The 18258-nt window shown below is 33.9% G+C and overlaps 2 protein-coding genes across 3 annotated transcripts; both read right to left on the reverse strand.

Annotated features, from left to right (window-relative positions):
* Window positions 1-1173: 1173 nt before the first annotated feature.
* Window positions 1174-6227, reverse strand: LOC138934951 (uncharacterized). Of its 2 annotated transcripts, none has more exons than XM_070299121.1 (7): window positions 3405-3566; window positions 3130-3325; window positions 2682-2921; window positions 2504-2602; window positions 2201-2416; window positions 1855-2017; window positions 1174-1772 (listed from the first exon to the last, which is right to left on the reverse strand). In XM_070299121.1, exons 2-5 carry the CDS (start codon window positions 3317-3319, stop codon window positions 2292-2294), a joined length of 654 nt encoding a protein of 217 aa, XP_070155222.1. In that variant the 5' UTR covers window positions 3320-3325; window positions 3405-3566; the 3' UTR covers window positions 1174-1772; window positions 1855-2017; window positions 2201-2291. The 2 variants fall into 2 exon arrangements, with proteins under 2 accessions (XP_070155222.1, XP_070155221.1); XM_070299120.1 differs by lacking the exon at window positions 3405-3566 and adding an exon at window positions 5938-6227 and having other exon boundaries at window positions 1175-1772.
* A 2821-nt stretch (window positions 6228-9048) lies between these two features.
* Window positions 9049-17129, reverse strand: LOC138935155 (uncharacterized). The gene is given in 5 exon segments (XM_070299582.1): window positions 9049-11451; window positions 11453-11739; window positions 11742-12505; window positions 16721-17006; window positions 17063-17129. Coding segments are annotated over 5 exon segments (3807 nt in total).
* Window positions 17130-18258: the final 1129 nt, after the last annotated feature.

The following is an 18258-nucleotide window of genomic DNA, read 5'->3' on the forward strand; positions in this document are numbered from 1 at the left end:
AATTATATAAGATTTTAATATAAACTGTAATATAGGTTTATAATTAAATTCTTTATATGAATATATAATATATAATATATAATATATATCATATATTATATTTTTATATATCTTTATATATAATATTTTTATTTTTAATTTATATACGTACATATATGTAGATTTCGAAAAGAATAATACTAATATCCGGTTTTGCTAATAAAACACCAACAATTTTTTTATAATATAGATATAAAAATAAAAACGAAATATGAAATATCCCGAGCAGCACATAAACATTGGTCTTATATTGGATCTATGTTGATTGCCCAACGTTTATTATATCGGCCCAATGTTCCGAAATAACAATGGACCAATGTTGGCGGCGTCACGCTGGTTTACTGATGGCCAATGGTTGGTGAAATGTTGGATTTTGCATTTAGCCAATATTATACCAACAATTGAAAAATGATCCGATCGGACAAAAACATTGACCCAATATTGGGCATATGTCGACTGTCTAAATTGTAGATATTGGCCCAACGATTTCAAATGATAATGGACCAACATTATCAGCATTGCAATAAATATATAATTTTTAGCTAATATTAATTTCAAAAACCACAGATCCCAAGAATAAAATGGATATCAATAAATTTTTACCTACAACTGTTAATTACATCCATATAAATCACATAGATTTTAACTCATTACAAGAATTCCAAGAATTATATAAATAACATGCAATTACTAACATAATTATGCAATTATAAACAGATATAAATAAAAATATATTGGTGTCCATTTTATTTTTATGATGTATGGTTAATGAAAATAATATTAGTTAAACATCGTATACTTATTGATTAGAAATTGTCGACTAATTAAACCTCAATAATGGAAAGATCATAAGCAACAAATCAAAATAAATCAATTTTTGTAATAGAATTATGACATGTCTGAAATTCGGATATAGAGGTTGTCTTTATTATATAATATATGCAATAAAATAAACAGTTCTATAATTAAATGTTTTAATTCTAAAACTGAACAATACATAATTTAGAATAAATCTGAACAAAATAATATAATTTTTATTGTAATATAATTTGGTATAAAATATTGTTTATTATATTTATATAAAATATTGTTATACTATACTATAAATATTGTTATATTATATTATTTATATATATGTTAAGATCAGTCTTTATTTTTCAAAATAAAACGTTATATATGAACAATTTAACTTCTAAGTTTAGCAGGAACTTTTATAATTGCACAGTTATAAATTATCTTAAAAAAAAACTAACTATATCAAACATAAATGCAATTGATATATTACTGACTAGCAATATTAATATTCCTAACAGTAAATAATAATGTCACAAAGTAAAGTACTATATTGTACATAATAATAGCAGCAAAATATATCATTTTTATCAAGAGCAAAGTAAAAAATCATATTGATGTCCTGAAAGTAATTTAATATAAAATAATTTAAAATAAAGTAATATAATATCTGTAAAAAGCAATCATTTTCCATGATTAACTTTATGGCAAATCTAAGATTAAATGAAAAAGTTGGAAATTTTCCATGGAAAGAGAAAGCATAACAAAATTTAATTCTTAACTCGTGTAATTTTCTGATTGTGATTCATCAATCTAATTGTTATTTATAGTTTCCTTCCTCCTGTTTCGACCACCATCTCGATCCATTGCATAACGTAACCAAGATTTAATTGTTTCTTCGGTTATCTTATAAGAGGTTTCTTGATTAGTGCTTGCGGATCCTATAAAGTATAAGAAAACTCAATTTTACAATATGAAAATTGCATCACAATTTATTTTCAAGAATCGTAATTGTAGGCTTACTAAGAATGAGTTGGCATACGGCATCAAAAGATTGAAGACTTGTTTTCGCTCCTCTTCCTGCCCAGTTTAATTTTTGTGCTAATTCATTATGAACAATCCTTCTGAAAATTCTCCGTGTGTGATCCGCTTGCGAAGTTCCTCCAAGGCGGCGAAAATGATTTACCTAAGAACAAAAATAAAATCATCTTTAATTTTTTAGCTAATTTTCTTTGAAGATAGCCATGAATAACGGAAAAGTTTTCGTTTTTCTTATAACGAAATGCAAACACTTTAGAAAAACAAAACATAAAGGTTTTACAATTTTAAGAAAGAACAACATAAATCAACATATATAATTGATGCTTACGTAAAGTGCAAAGACAGATTTTTATTTCAGAAGTTCATTGAAAGTTGAAAGATTTCTCAGTGATAAGGCAGATATAAGAGTCTCTGTTTCCTCAGGTAACTTTTCTTCTGTAATGTTGTCTGAACAGTTTGTTTTTTATACATTTGATGTCTTTTTTTATGCTACCTATGTCATACTTAATATCTTCAAATGTAATAACAAATTTTGTGATTTGACCTGAAAGCATGTTTGATTATTAGCATTTTAATGTTTGTAATAGTAAGTATTGATTTTCTCCTGAACAATAGTAAAAGCTTATTTTACCTTCAGATAAACTTGTATTTGCTCGCGGTTCTGACGTTGTTGCTACTCTTGCCGCTGTCTTAAGTACAGAAGAATGCGAACTCATTTCTTTATCGATATCTATAAACATAAGTCAGAGGTTATCAAAATATTCTATACTTTACTAAAAACATAAAAACATTTGTGTTATGTAATTTACTTTGGATATTATCATTACTAGTCGATAATTTAATAGGTTCTAGTACAGGTAAAGGTTTGCTTTTTTTTCGACATTGAAACTTGTTCTTTGAAATAAAATTTCGATTTCTATCTATCTTATCATCATTTTCACTGGATAAAGATGCTTCATCAGATGATATTTCAGATGCAGATTTTGATGCATAACGCTGATTTGGAAAGCGTTTTCTTTTATTTATTTTGTTTTCGATTACCTCCGTGCCTGTTTGAATTTCATCAGTATCTAAATGATATCCATCTCTTTTTGATTTAGCTTTTGTTAAGAGATCTATAAATTATACTAATTAGTTTCATATCAAACTGAGCTTTCAATTCCCGTGAGAAAAGAGATAATAAAATAAAAGTCAAATTTAAATTTTGAAAATATGTTAACAGTTATTATTAAAAGTCTATTTTAAAAAAACATTAACCTGTTTGATACAAAACTCGACATGAATGTGTTTTCCAACATGATTTTGGTGTTTCGAAAGTTGTAACTGCCTTCCAAAATCGAGTTCCTTTATATTGAGGATAGAATGTTTTATGATTTCCATCAGTTAACCAGGAAGTTGGTATCACTTCACAACTTTCTTCGTCAGGAAAATCCACTACAGAAAACATTTTTATCTATAAATAAAAAGAAAACATAAATATTAAAATATTATATAATTGTAGATATTATAACAAGAAAGATATAATCTTATACCTTTCTTTTTTTACGGTGTATGCAGAAGAGGAAGACATATCGAGAAAAGAGACTGTTTCAAAAGAACATTTTTACAGAAAACAGAGCTGATATTCCAAACTTCATATTGTTTGGATAGCGATGAAACTTTAAATATTTTCAAAAGTGATGAAGAACACAGATAACTGTACATATCTTCTATTTGCAAATATTTTAATCCAATAATATATATATCCTTATTCAATTCGACAAAATTGTAAATTACTACAATATTATTGTCTTTCATGCTGACACAGTTATTCCCGGAAAACGTTGATAAAGTGAAGGCAGTGCTTTTCACCTTCCTGAATTGTTGTACATGACAAGGAAAATCAGTCAGAGGTCCATCTGAATGCCTTGAATTTAATACAACATGATAGCGAAATTTTTTATCTTTTGTGTAATCATGTAATAGTTTTTTGTTTCCTGCAACTAATACATGTGAGCTCTCTGACAGCCTTTTCACTATTTGCTGTAATGGTTGATTAGAAGTTCTCAAAAGTCTTTTTAACTGAAAAAGAAAGGACTCAAAAGGGAAAGCACTAAATGAGTCAAGAATGCCATATTTCTTTGCATCAGCTGTTAAATGTGTTAAACAATGAACATTATAAACAACTGTGTCAGCACCATATAATGTAGATCAGTGATTAACAAAGGATCTCAACAAATCGGAAGCAAAATTAAGATAATGTACAATTAAACTCGTACTACATAAGATAGTGGAAGCTACATGTAGTAACAAAAAATGTTTATAAATTGCGAAAGGAACATGGTTATTTAAAACAACTATTCCAGAATACAAAAGAAATTGCCGAAATTCTGATGCTTTCCAATATGCAATTTCCTTTAAGCTACGTGGTTTCCTTTGAAACTCAATTGGGAAATGCATTCTCTGAGCAATTAATTCATTGGAGATGCAGTGAATAGAATTAGTTGATAATCTAACACGTAGATCTCCTTTTAATAACATAATTAGAAGCTTACGCATGCATCCAAGGTTAACCAAATGCATGTAATCCAAAGGAATTTGGGAAACTAACCCAATATTTAATTCTGACAGAGGAGATATTGACTTATGATGATCTGGATCTGACATTGAAGCAAAACTTTCATCAGTACGTAATGGTGCATTTTGTAATAGAAATGTCATTCTATGATTTATATATACACCTTCTTGTTCACATCGGTCACAACCTGAATATGCATTAAATAACTTGCAACATTTGATCATACAACGTGCTGGAGTGTCACAGATAAAAGCTCTGATTACAACTTTAAATTCCATTTGACTTCTGTCATGGAAAAATCCATTTTCATATAATTTTTTGAGTTCTGGTACGAAGTCTTCAAAATAATCAGTAATTGGTTCTGGGTTACTTTCACTAAGAAACAAAGAAACTAAAAATGGCTCATACTGATATTGTTTATCAATAACATAGCAAAGTATTGGCCAAAATTGCTTCGAGGAACTTTTATATATAGGTATTCCATCAACATTAAAAGTCAATTGAATAGTGTCGCCATAATATTTATGCTTCATTTGTAAATTGGGAATGATACCGATATAATGCAAATCACCACTACTGCCTAACTTTCTTACAAGTGTTGTCCTACTTGTTTTTAATAGGGTACGTGCATCTCTGGGAAGATTTTCAATATTTGTGTGTACTTTCAGAATTTTTAATAACTTGTTTATCGATGAATGCTTAATATTTTCTTTGATGCACCATTTTTGTATTTCACTTTTTATAGATGTATCACTATTACTCTGTGACATATTGTCATTTGAAAATGATGCAGATTCATTATCGAAATTACTATTAAGATTTTCACAATAATCATTAGTATCATCAGAATCACTTTTTAAATCATTCACACAATTTTCATATAAATGATAATTATTACTATCTATATTTTCATTATTATTATCAATCAATTGATAGAAATCGTTTGTGTTATTTCTTTGATAAGTGACATCTTTTAAGTATGATTCCATTGCAATTTTTACTCCCTCGCTATCTTCCTTTAAAAATTCTTTCATATGGACTTTGACCCTTTTCTTAATTTCTCTATACTTCCGGGCTCTGTGTGCCATTTTTAGTTCTACAATAAAAATAGATAATCAATTAGAAATTACGTGATATTAATTATGAATATGCATCATATTCAGATGATAATACATATAGGATAATAATAACTATAACAATGACACATCTATTAGAAATTGCCAAAGAAAAGATTAGAAGAATATAGAAATACTATAATAAAAAATTATTAATAATTATTTATAATTATTAATAATTTTTTACTAATAATTAAGTACTTCAAGTATTTCAGAAAAGTCAACGAAATTATTGAACGATTTTATACTGACTATATTTTTGATGCTACGTTTAACTTCCTAATATAATTTTCTGCCAAGCAAACACGATTATTTTAGGTTAAGAATTACTTTCCGTTGTTAACTGTAAATACCATAAATATCTTTATACAAACAAATAAAAATGTTACTCACTTGTAATCCAAACAAGAGCACAATTCTTCTTTTTCTTATTTTAATTATTAAACGTCCATCCTCGTCTAAATTGTTTGAAATGCAATACCACGCACTAACACAAGCACCCATAAAACGATCCGAATGGCGGTTGCGATGTACGCGGTACGCGGCCCCGTCACAACGAAGATGAAGGGGTATGCATGCAAAGAGGAGCCATGTCTGTGTGCGCTCAGCGCCACTCATGTATCAAAGAAATTTCTTAAATATGCATATATATCATCCTTGAGAAAAATTATTGTCTGGTTGGTCTAACGTCGGCTAAACGTCATTCAACAAACGGTTGGTATTGCGTCGTCAATCGATTAATAATGTATACTAAAATAGTTAAAAATATTGCAGACAGATTTTAAAATAGTTAAAATTTACAAAGAAACACAACAATGCCTTTTCATTCGTATCAAATAAATAAAAAAAAAGCTGTCTAACTGATTCATCGGATTGTAGCATTTTAACAATATCGGTCCAACATTGTTTTCCCAACTGCCGATGCTTCCGATTAAAAGCCAACCGTTGGTCAACCAATATGTGCTGCTCGGGATATATATATATATATATATATAAGAAATAAACTTTTTTATTCCCAAAATCAGATATCAGTTTCACTAAAAGAATATTTAAAAATGTTTATTTTTAAGAAACATTTTCTCTCTTTGCTATAAATCAAGTTTACAAAAAATTTTATATAAGAACTTTTTTATTTAACTTATATTTTTTTTAAGTTTTTCATGTTATCCATTAATCTTTTTAAGGACATGTCTTAATGAAAATGTCGTAATGAAAACATGACTTCCTTAAAATGAAGGCATATAATATGTTGGTTTTTTAAACTTTTTCAATCTTTTTATATCATCCACTCTTTATTTTAAGAACATATTTTCGTAACGAAAACATGACTTCCCCAGAATGAAAAATTGATATACAAGATTCATTTTAGATTAAACTGTTAAATGCATATCCCAGACAGCACAAGGATGTCCTGAGAAAGAGTAAATGATAGCCGAATACTAACCTCTGGAGAATCCAGGGAGATCCTGTGGAACATTCTAAGGATTTCTATAGGATGTGTTAGGGATATTTTTCGTACGTTTCAAGGAGCAAATTTTAAAATTTAAATATAAATGAAGATTGGGTTCTGTTATTTACTGCCAATACTAAAAATCTAATATTAAAAATAGTTCACGTTCTTTAAGGGGATCCAATATTACCGACAGAACGCGAATATTCTTTATTTTGCAAAATCTTTTTGTTGATTATAGATATCAACAAATCCTTTATCACAATTAAGGTACACATAATAACGGAGTGCGGAGTTTAACATTTCATATGAAAAGTTAAAAAAAATGAGAAAATTACAGTTTTGTTATCGGTTTCTGCGTCAACATTTACTTAATATAACAAATTTGTAATCTACACGTGCCTAATCAGTAAACTCCGCACTCGGCATTTCATCAAAGAGTATAAGTGAACTTAGAGAAGTGAGTTTAGAAGCTTTATAAAATAGATTTTGCAAAATAAAATTTTCGTGCATATGTGTGTGTGCGAGATGGAGGCTCAAGAGTAAAACAAAGCAGTAGATTAGTTGCGTGATGTCGTGATAGACGGAGCTGCAATCTTATATGACAAGGACAAACATAATCGTACCATCTTTGTTTCTTTCATGCGTATGAGAGTAATATACATGTACACACTTACATTATTGCAGTATCTTTTCTCTCTCGATCAAACGCTCTGTCTCTTTTTAATCGCTCGCTCGCTATCTATTACGTATCGCGAATCGCTTAGCTTCATGCTTCTCGCATATTCACTTACGCGTTCACTCGCCCTTCTCTCTCTCTCTCTTTCTCTCTTTCAGCTCGTTCATTATTATATTCTTTTATTCATTTATTCCCATTATTATATTTTTTTATTTGCTCAACTTTTATTCTTTCTATTCTCGTCTCCCTACATCAGTGCATGCCACGATCTGCACATTTCGGCCGATTTCCGAGAGTCAACGCCTATCGCGCCCCCCTTGCGTCTTGAGATCCTCACCTAGCAACCGTAACCAAGCGCGCGGCGCTCTGTTTCAGGTACGGTGCATCTGTACCGCGAAACGGTTCGTAAAATATTCAGTTTTCGATAATTTCACCGTAATACTTCTATGTACAGAATAATAAGACAAATTAATTAGTGCCAAAAAAAACAAATAATTGTTTAAAAAAATACATTGTAAATAATTTTCTTAAAAACAATTTTTTTTTATACTAATTGATTTGTCTCATTATTCTGTACATAGAAGTATTACGGTAAGATTATCAAAAACTAAATATTTTACGAGATATTTAATTTTTTATATCAAAATATGTCAGATTAAAATATAAAATAGTACTCAAAAAGTACTTAATGAAAAAATACTTTATTATAGTGTTTTGGAAAGCTCTCGATGTCAGCTACAAGAATACTAAATAAAAAATGGGAGTTTCTATTTAAGATTTTAAATTTGACTTTCACATGACCTTCAAATGATTTTCCAAGGTCAAATCATTGTCACCATCTTATGGCACCCTTGAAGCCACACAACTTTTGTTTGAAACATTTTTCGATTTAACGCAGTGTTTCTGAGATATTTGAGTGGGTCCTTTAAAATGGAACACCCTGTATATACATACATACATACATACATACAATGGCACAATACATATATATGTATTATAATATATAATAACGGTTATATGTACAACAATGTATACATATATATATTATATTTATATATAAATTTTTTTGATTGTGTAGATAAATGTGTTTTATATATATGTAATAGATTTACAATAATATATTTTTACAATATTCTAAATATTGCAAATATAGAATGGACCCCTCCATCGTCCATTCCCGTGAGACCGCAACCAATATACAATTTTTGTCGTTTCTCCAATTATGATTTGCAATCGAGTTATGATTTTACGAGTATCACGATACATTTTTTGAATGCAGTAATAATCCTTTTTTTTTTTAGTCACGATGGGGAAATCCTCATGGATACCTTGGGTTCTCGAGGAAGGACCCAGGGTTATGTCAGACTCCTACTGACTAAAACCCCACCGGGTGATCTTCCCGGTTACTTGGTTTCCCCCCCCCCCTCTCCCGGGAAACTGGCTTCTGCACTATTTCTTGGGAGGGGGCGGGTGGTCCTAAACACATTGGAAAATGCAGCAGTTTATTACCTTCTATGATTTTAAAGAAGTGTTCTCTCATGCATTTTACATTCTTGGAGTATTTTTGTTCACAAGGATTGCCTCCTAAAGCTATAGTTGTGGCAAAAGCTGCACCATAAATCCCACAACTTATGCCATCAGGTTGTGTTTGAACTTTTTCAAAAATAATGTTATCTTGCTTTATTGTAGGATAACGTAGATGTATATAGTTTTTCTCCTTAGCTACCAACTTATCGTATGTACAGTCGGGGAGGCTATCATATACGCAAAGTTTGGTGCCATTAAAGAAAATACATCGCCAGTGATCACTACAATTCCCTCCAATGATTTGTAAGCTTTTGTTACTATCACTGGCTGCAATCATATGAGGGAACTCCAGATATCGGACACTTTGCGTTTCAAAGTCGGAAGTTTCTCTTACGACGCGTAAAAATCGATCTAATGATTCGTCGCTTATTTTGCTATCTATAGGCAAGATATTATCTTTCACGATAGAGAGAGAAGCAATCAAATTTAAAATTTTTTCATGTCTCTCCATATCGTCTTTCGTAATATCATGTTTGTTATTTGAATAACTAACTATGGTACAATCATCATCTTCCTCTATATCCATAGCAGCAGCAATAGCAGTATTTGCTGCTTCTATAGGCAAAACATTAGATTTAAATCGCTTTCTTTTCTCGAGAAGATCTTCATTTTCTATTATATTTTGTCGAATATTTTTTCGGCTAATTATTTCTTTAGCTGCTTTTTCTTTAGCTTCTGTTATATATAACGGATCTCTGATTGGCATATGCCTATTATGCCGACTATCCACGATTTCTGGAAGCATGCATCCATAGTAGAAACGTGTTAGAAAAGGCAGCATTTCATTTTTCCAGAACTCATTGTCTGTACTAATGTGCAATATTTTTATGCTTTTTGGCGTCCAAACAGCAAAAATGCAATATTCTTGCTCTATTATGTTCAATTGGCCTTGAACTTGATAAAAATATCGGTGATTCCGATTCATTTTATGTGGATCTTTTTTATCAAAGATACCTTTTAAAAAAGGCAATGTCTTTATGGCTTCTTCTGCTGTCAAATGCTCAGCCGACAGAGGACATTTAATTTCCACAAGACCATTTTCTTCAATAAGTCCATCAGGGGAAGAACCCAAGAATGGATTTTCATTATCAATGAACAATCCGCAAGGTTTTATTTCTTTATTTAATTTCATGGCTAATTCTTTCCTTGCTACATCTTCCTTATCGCGATCATATTTCATGGCTTCGGTATCAATAGACGGAGAATATAAAATGTTTTTTACAGTCAATGCGCAAGATGTTGTCGGTCTCATGCGACATACAGTTCCAAAATTGGATGCTGTCAACATTTCACGTCTCAATGATAACCATAATTCGGACTTATATTGATTTCTGGTCTCGAATTCAATTGTTTGCCAATTTTTTCCATTTTCGAACAACTTTTCTATATGACTTAGTCGCAGTTGCTCGAATATAGCGGATGGGTGTTCCGGCCTTTGCGACTGCGGACCGTAATAACAATCTGTTGCTGATTCTCGTTTGAATTTTCTTTGCCTTCCCTGCGCTTCTCGAGATTCTCTGGTTTTTGCAACTTTTATTTGTCGTCGCTTTTCCAGATTCTCGACAATAGGCGGAACAATCTTACACATGCTTTGATGTAATTGTGTAAGTACTTGTTGCGTATTATATTGAACAACTGCTCCTGCAATTCTAGCATCGTAGGAGCCTCGTTTACCAAAATTAATACGTTTTCCGCCAATTTCTTTGCAGATTATCGAATTGAACGATTCTGCAGGGTTATTTGTTAAATTTAACAATAAGCTCTCGGAGTAAGCGCTGAGATACATGACAGCAGTCTCTATTTTTGGATAGAAACCATGTAATTTTAGAAACGGTACATAATTTTTCTTTATCTCATTGCAATTCTCTTTGCATATACCGCATGCTTCACATCGCTTATGTTCGCCAAAAACATGACTAGGAATATTCAAAATATCTTTCTGCAATTCCATAGCCAGACAATGTAGAGGTTGCCTTTCTTTTCTTTGTCGAGCGGCTGACTCTATTACCTCTTTTCGTATTTTTAAAATATTGCATTTTACAACATTTCGCACCTGTACAAAGCCACGCTGTCTACACATTTTTGGCTGAGTCATCTCTGCCGCACCTTTCAGCTTTTTGCACAAATTGCGAAGCAAATGATTGGTGCATTCAATTTTTTTGACAGTCACCATATGTTCATGGTATGGTTTTGTTATCAACAATGGCCTGATATACGCTACTGTCACCATCGGCAACAACTGTTTTATATATCAGTCCATGCATTTTGAGGCTACATTTAAAACCTTCTACGATGGCATCGCTCTCCATGCTTGTAGAGCTCGCATTGCGATCAAAATTTTTATAGCATTTGTGAACTCTTGGTTCGATACCTTTCTGCTTTGCTACATCACATAGCGTGCAAAATTTATTGCGGATACCGACGAAGAGAATCTTTCTGGTGCGGTAACCAATTATGGCTCCAATACCGGAAAGAGAGTCGCATTGCCATACGATCTCTTCATCCAACTACCATCCGCTACGACTGTTATGTACGGAATACCGTTTATAACTTCGTTTCTCTCGAGAGCGAGTTGCTTTTCAACTTCGCCAGCCATTTTCATCTCTTCCATGGCTGTTTTTTTAAAGTCATCGACTAAATTTTCCCTATATTTGATACAGGTTTGCTCGGACATGCAAGGAACATTTATGGCTGCACACAACTCTTCGAGCTGGGCATAACCAATTCCCATTGTAACAGTTCCTGTTACAGCAGCCGTATTAGTGTCCATTGTTTCCGGCTCTGTGGGTTCTGATCAGATGTTGGCTTCATATTTGCACATTTGGCATTTGAAGAACAACTGAGTCATTAACCCACGGCGATGAAAATTTATGAGTTTCCAATCTTTAAATTGGCACTCTATTCCTTGCATATGATTATCAAAGGTTCTGTGGATTTCATTCCACAGAAAACCAATGTCGACAATGCGACGGCCTTCAGGCATGTTTTTCTGGATACGATTTGTATCCAGAAGACTCTTTTCGATAACAAAATTATTGTTATCTTCGCAAAATTCAACATTTTCACACATACCTGTATTTGAAGTTGACTCGAGGCACTGCGTTCTTTGGGTACTAATTATCGAATCCATTATATCGGGAAGTACTTCAACCGATTTTTGCAAATTTTTAGATTCGTTAGTACCCTCAGTAATGCTAGTGTGCCGGGAGTCATTTGCCTCTTGGGTTAGCTTCAATAATTTTCGCCTGTAAAGAAAAATTAATGGATGAATATTTTTTAAAACATAGCTACAGAAATAAAATATTATAAATAATAATATATATTATATATATAATTTAGTATATTTTTGAAAAAAAATAAACCTCTGAAAAATAAGTACAGTCTTTTGTTTATACATTTTTTTATCTAAGTGTTATAAAAATTAGTTATATAATACAATAAAATGTTTTAACAACATAAATTCCTCTAAAATATTTTATAACCAGCATAATGCACATGCAAAACAACCAGCTCACGAATTGATCGCCTCTGGCATATATTTTTTAACACATATGCACATCGCATCTAGTGTGAAATAACAACCAGCTCACGAATTGATCGCCTCTGGCATAAATTTTTTAACACACATGCACATCACATCTAGTGTAAAATAACAACCAGCTCACGAATTGATCGCCTTTGGCATAAATTTTTTAACACACATGCACATCGCATCTAGTGTGAAATAACAACCAGCTCACGAATTTATCGCGTCTGGCATAAATTTTTTAACACACATGCACATCGCATCTAGTGTGAAATAACAACCAGCTCACGAATTGATCGCCTCTGGCATAAATTTTTTAACACACATGCACATTGCATCTAGTGTGAAATAATAATCAGCTCACGAATTGATCGCCTCTGGCATAAATTTTTTAACACATATGCACATCGCATCTAGTGTGAAATAACAACCAGCTCACGAATTGATCGCCTCTGGCATATATTTTTTAACCAAAGCGAACATGCAAAACGCATTTGGTGTTAAATATTCTTAAAACAACCAGCTCACGAACTAACCGCCTCTGGCTAACTAACTACTGCACTAACTACTATTATAAAATACAAATATAATAAATTTTCAATAAAAAATCAAAATAAGCAAAAGTCTGCGTTCTTATTTTTCAGAGATTTATGTAATATATTCGGTATTACTTATATATATATATATTGGATAGCCCATTTTAATCCATCCAGTCGAATATCTCAAAAACCAAGCCCGGAAGAGAAAAATGTTTCAAACAAAAGTTGTGTGGCTTCAAGGGTGCCATAAGATAGTGACAATGATTTGACCTTGGAAAATCATTTGAAGGTCATGTGAAGGTCAATTTTAAAATCTTAAATAGAAACCCCTTCACGTGACCTTCAAATGACTCTTCAAGGTCAAACCAATGGTACCATCTTATGGCCCCTTCGAAACCAAACAACTTTTGTCTGAAACATTTTTCTCTTCCGGACTTGGTTTTTGAGATATTCGATTGGATGGATTAAAATGGGCCACCCAGTATATATATACACACACACACAATATACATAGCTTGTCTCGCCACCTCCGTACAATTATGTATTCTAGGGATAAAACAGGGTCAAAAATTGAAATACAAACATTTTTTAGTTGTAATGTTTTGAGTTATAAATGACCCCCCCCAAAGTTTACTATAATATCGCATACATCTCGCGCATTCAGATCCGTAACTACATATATACGTGTACTGATCTGTCATTTGTTACTGATTTTACAAATCAGGTAATATTGATTTTTATTGCACAGCTGATTTTATTATTTTTTATGTGTATGAGTATTATGTTATGCAATTAGCTGATATCAAACTATACTTGTACGTAAAATATTTAATTTTTTGTTCAATAATAATTTCAATTATTGATTAATTATTATATTATTATTTGACCAAGTTTTGTATAAATTTATTTATTTATTTTATCTGTTAGCAATAGGAGATGACAGATCAGTATGTGTATAAAGCTTGGATATGAATTGTATACAATATTATTAGCGAATTTTAATCACATAATTCAAAAATTATTGCAATCTTCATATTTTTGTATTAGAATTTTTGACTATTTTATTTCTAGAATGCATTATGTATATGAAGTTTGTGACCATGTACATATATATATATAGATTCTAATATGTATACATCATTAAATAATTATATAAAAAAGATGTAAGTAAATAAAATTTAATATTAATTTAAATTGAAGTAAAACGATATAAATAAATATAAATTTAAACATTAAATAAGTCATTTTATTTTATTTTTTTATAAACTCAGGAATTTTATAATCTCAATTCAAAAAATGTTTTTGACAGTTTTTCTCCAATTTAAAAAAATTACTAAGAAAGTAAATGTAAAATAATTTTATAATAATTATTTACAAAAGATATTAGAATAAATTTTTTTCATAATTAATTTTGTAAATAAAATTTAAATTAGTGTTACGTCCAGACTCGAGGAAGGATGAGTCGACGAAAGGGCGCAACAACTATCTTTTATTTTCCCGAAGTTAAACGTCTCGTAGCGTTCGGAATCGGGTCGAACGAACTGATAGGTCCGCAAAGCAGGTAAACGACCGTTCGGATCGCTATTACGCTGTTTATTCAGACGTTCGTTCGGTGGTCCCTTTTCGGTCAGGGAATTTAATCCCTTTTACGCGGGATGGGACCTAGTGCGATCTTTCGTACTGGGAACGAGAGAGGGGTTAAGAAATGTTTAATTAATAAAAAATATAATTTTATTCATTATAAAAATAAAAGTTCGAATACATGATATATAATATATATGTAGGAAGTGCTTACATTTATCGTGTGAGTGTGAGTGATTGTGTGTGGTTGAGCTTATCGCTCCGCGGGTGTTACACTGGTACGGAGGGCATCAGTCAGAATGACGAGGGAAAGTCTCTACCGTTAAATTTTAGGTTCTGACTGGTTAATACAATATAAAGGTTTAATGATAAATAAAAAAAAATTAAAACATGTGTGTGTATGTGTGAGAGTGAGTAAGAGGATGCGGTATGAAGGAGGGAGAAAGAGAGAAGGGGGAATTTTTAGGTTTGGTTAATCTTGGTAAGATGAGTCGGCTTCCAGGTCGGGCAATTCGTTGCAAAACTCTTCTATCGCTTGGTCGAATTCCGACTCTGAAAGGTGCGGGGAAGTTGGGGGTGAATTGTTAAGGAGGACAGTAGATAGAGAGGAGAATGAACGAGGGGAAAGCGGAAGTTCGGTGACTTCGGGGAAGTAGATTGGGGAGTAGCTGGGGGAGGGGTAGTTAGGCGAGAGGGGAAGAGTGGGTCTAACAGATATTGTTGTTGCACTGTTATTGCGAGTAGCGCAGAATCGGCATTTTACCGACGTTCGAGTCCTCTGACTCCTGCGAATGACCGTTTGGCTTGGACTGCCGGATCTGGTTTTCACTATGAAAACCAGCGTTAATATAATATACGTAATGCGTTATATCTCACGAGGGTTAATAGCGCAAATTAAATTGGATGAATGTGACTTACTTTTTGTTTCGTAGGTGAAGGTGTGGAATTTCTTAATGTGCCGGGTTGCCGGGTTCCAGATTAGCCAGGCGATGAGTGCACTGGTATAATTTTTTCTTGTAGTTTTCGCGGTGCCACGGCACTTAATGAGAATTATGTTAACTGAAGATGCACGCACAGAATTAAGTGAATAAAGCAAGTGCTAAGTAAGTGAAGTGGTAAGCAAGAGAGAGTGAATGGCCCTTTGGGTCCTCTTTTTATATCTCTTTTTTAGGGGTGTATTCTAATTTCTAAGAGTGGGAATCTTCCAAGTCTCTAACGAATTAAAAATTATGCCAGTGCCCTCATTAGGCAGGGTGTTTCTCCTACTTTTCGAATTTTTACCCGTGGCGATCGTCGATTGGTGATCTCGATATCAGTTGGGCATTAGATTTTGTCTTGCGCACGTGATCTGATTAGAAAGGGTCTTACCGTCTGTGGCGATGAAAATTCAATCGCACTATGGCGACGAAAATTCAATCGTACAAATGCATAAGCGGCCGCACCGATAGTACGGGCGCCGCCGCTGCGCGGCGCGCGCCGGGCTAGCTAACTCGGGAGCCGAAAGACGCTCAGGCGGCTACATATACGCCGCGCACAGCTAGTACCGGGCACCTCCGCTAGGCGGCATACGCCGGGTACGCTTTTCCGTAAGTAAAAGTCAACCCGCAGGGAAGATAAGCAGGCCCCCCGTGGAGTCAGGACGATCATTAATTAGCGCATTTCTCGCTACATTTACCATTACAACACGGCGCCTAGTCGCCCGAATTACGTCAACAAGGAGATCAAGAGCAGCCAAGACGAAGATCCAGAAGAATATTTCTCCTCTGGAAGGAGAAATCGGCATACGCCAGCGAACCAGGCCGACGCCTCTGCACCTCCTAGCGAGGAGGAATACAGGCGCTGCCTCTCCATCGCCTGGCGCTAAGCGCCTCGACTCAGGCACATCCTCGCCTTCAGCTGGCGCCCAGCGCCCACGCTCCGGCGCATCCTCGCCATCGCCTGGCGCTAAGCGCCTCGACTCCGGCACATCCTCGCCTTTGGCTGGCGTCAAGCGCCCACGCTCCGGCGCATCCTCGCCATCGCCTGGCGCTAAGCGCCCCAATTCAGGCGCATCCTCGCCTTCAGCTGGCGCCCAGCGCCCACGCTCCGGCGCGTCCTCGCCTGCACCGGACGCCAAGCGCCACAGCTCAGGCGCCGTCTCGCCATCAGCGTCAAACGCTCCGACTCGGGTTCATCCTCTACGCTACCTAACGCACCACCACAAAAGCCGAGGAGTGTGCGCATCACCTCCAGCACTCATCTACGACGACTCCTGACGCAACGCCGCAGTTCCCATCCAGGGAGGATCGACGCAGGAGCAACGAGGCAGCGGAGCAAGGGAGAAGCAAAATTGGAGCCTTCGCCAACGACTGGAGAAATGACAGAACGACGACCGGCTTCGCCCATAATCCTTTCATCGTCCGACGAGAGTCACGGGCGACCCAAGACGCCTCAGCCAAGAGAGCCTTCACCCGACGGGCGGATTCCGTGGTGGTTGCCTACCGGGACTCCCCCAGCACCGTCGTTACTGGATATGTCGTCACAGGAGTTTCATCATTATTGGTTTAGTTACGTTTGTCGGATATTTTCTTAGGGGAAATTTTATTATTTTTTCGATATCGATTTATTCTTCCGTTGGAAAATTCTATTTCGAGGGTATCTACTGATTTTGTTTATTTTTAGGCGACTGGCGCGGTTTCGTCACCGGTTTCTCGCGTCTTTCCCACGGTTGTTCATAGATATTGATATTGACAAGTGACTAGATGTTTAAAGAAATGCGTGGCGCAAGATGCTCTATTTACTGAACGACTTATTTTTATCACCGATCGATTATCGTTGCCGCAACATTGCGAAAGGAAGGAATCGTGGAGTTGCCAGGACGTAACATTAGCTTTCTTTACTTATATCAGTGCATGCCACGATCTGCACATTTCGGCCAATTTTCAGGTACGGTGCATCTGTACCGCGAAACGGTTCCGTACCCCCTTACTGCCAAATATCAATGTTTTAAACGCGATCTCTTTAGAATTTTTTTAAATAATTAATTCAAGAACAAAGTTTCAATACTCGATTATTAATTACATTTACGATATAATAATTCTAAAATATTATTAATATATATTCGATAGATCAAATTTGTTAAATGTCTCGCGCGCGGAAACTCTTGTCGATATATAAATTAATAAATAATTATAAATTTAAAGTTTTATAAAAGACGCTTTTATTAAAAGCACGAAATACTTATGAACGATATTATTTAAGTTATGGACTGTTGGATATCCCCAGTATATGATGTCATTGTATAAATTAGAATAACATAATTATAATTATTATATTTTTAGCAATAGGTTTCTACGTCACCTATGAGGTACTA

This window comes from Polyergus mexicanus, unplaced genomic scaffold, assembly GCF_030449975.1.
Source record: "Polyergus mexicanus isolate NDT 795.1 unplaced genomic scaffold, iyPolMexi1.0 SCAF_7, whole genome shotgun sequence".
Lineage (NCBI taxonomy): Eukaryota > Metazoa > Arthropoda > Insecta > Hymenoptera > Formicidae > Polyergus > Polyergus mexicanus.

Bases quoted from the DNA above. Each gene is read 5' to 3' on its own strand.
- LOC138934951 (XM_070299120.1), bottom strand. From the start codon at position 6,162: ATGAGTGGCGCTGAGCGCACACAGACATGGCTCCTCTTTGCATGCATA. The intron at 2,603-2,681 runs GTAAATTACATA...TTATGTTTATAG, and splicing joins TAGTAATGATAATATCCAAA to ATATCGATAAAGAAATGAGT. The intron at 2,417-2,503 runs GTAAAATAAGCT...ACATGCTTTCAG, and splicing joins AAATACAAGTTTATCTGAAG to GTCAAATCACAAAATTTGTT.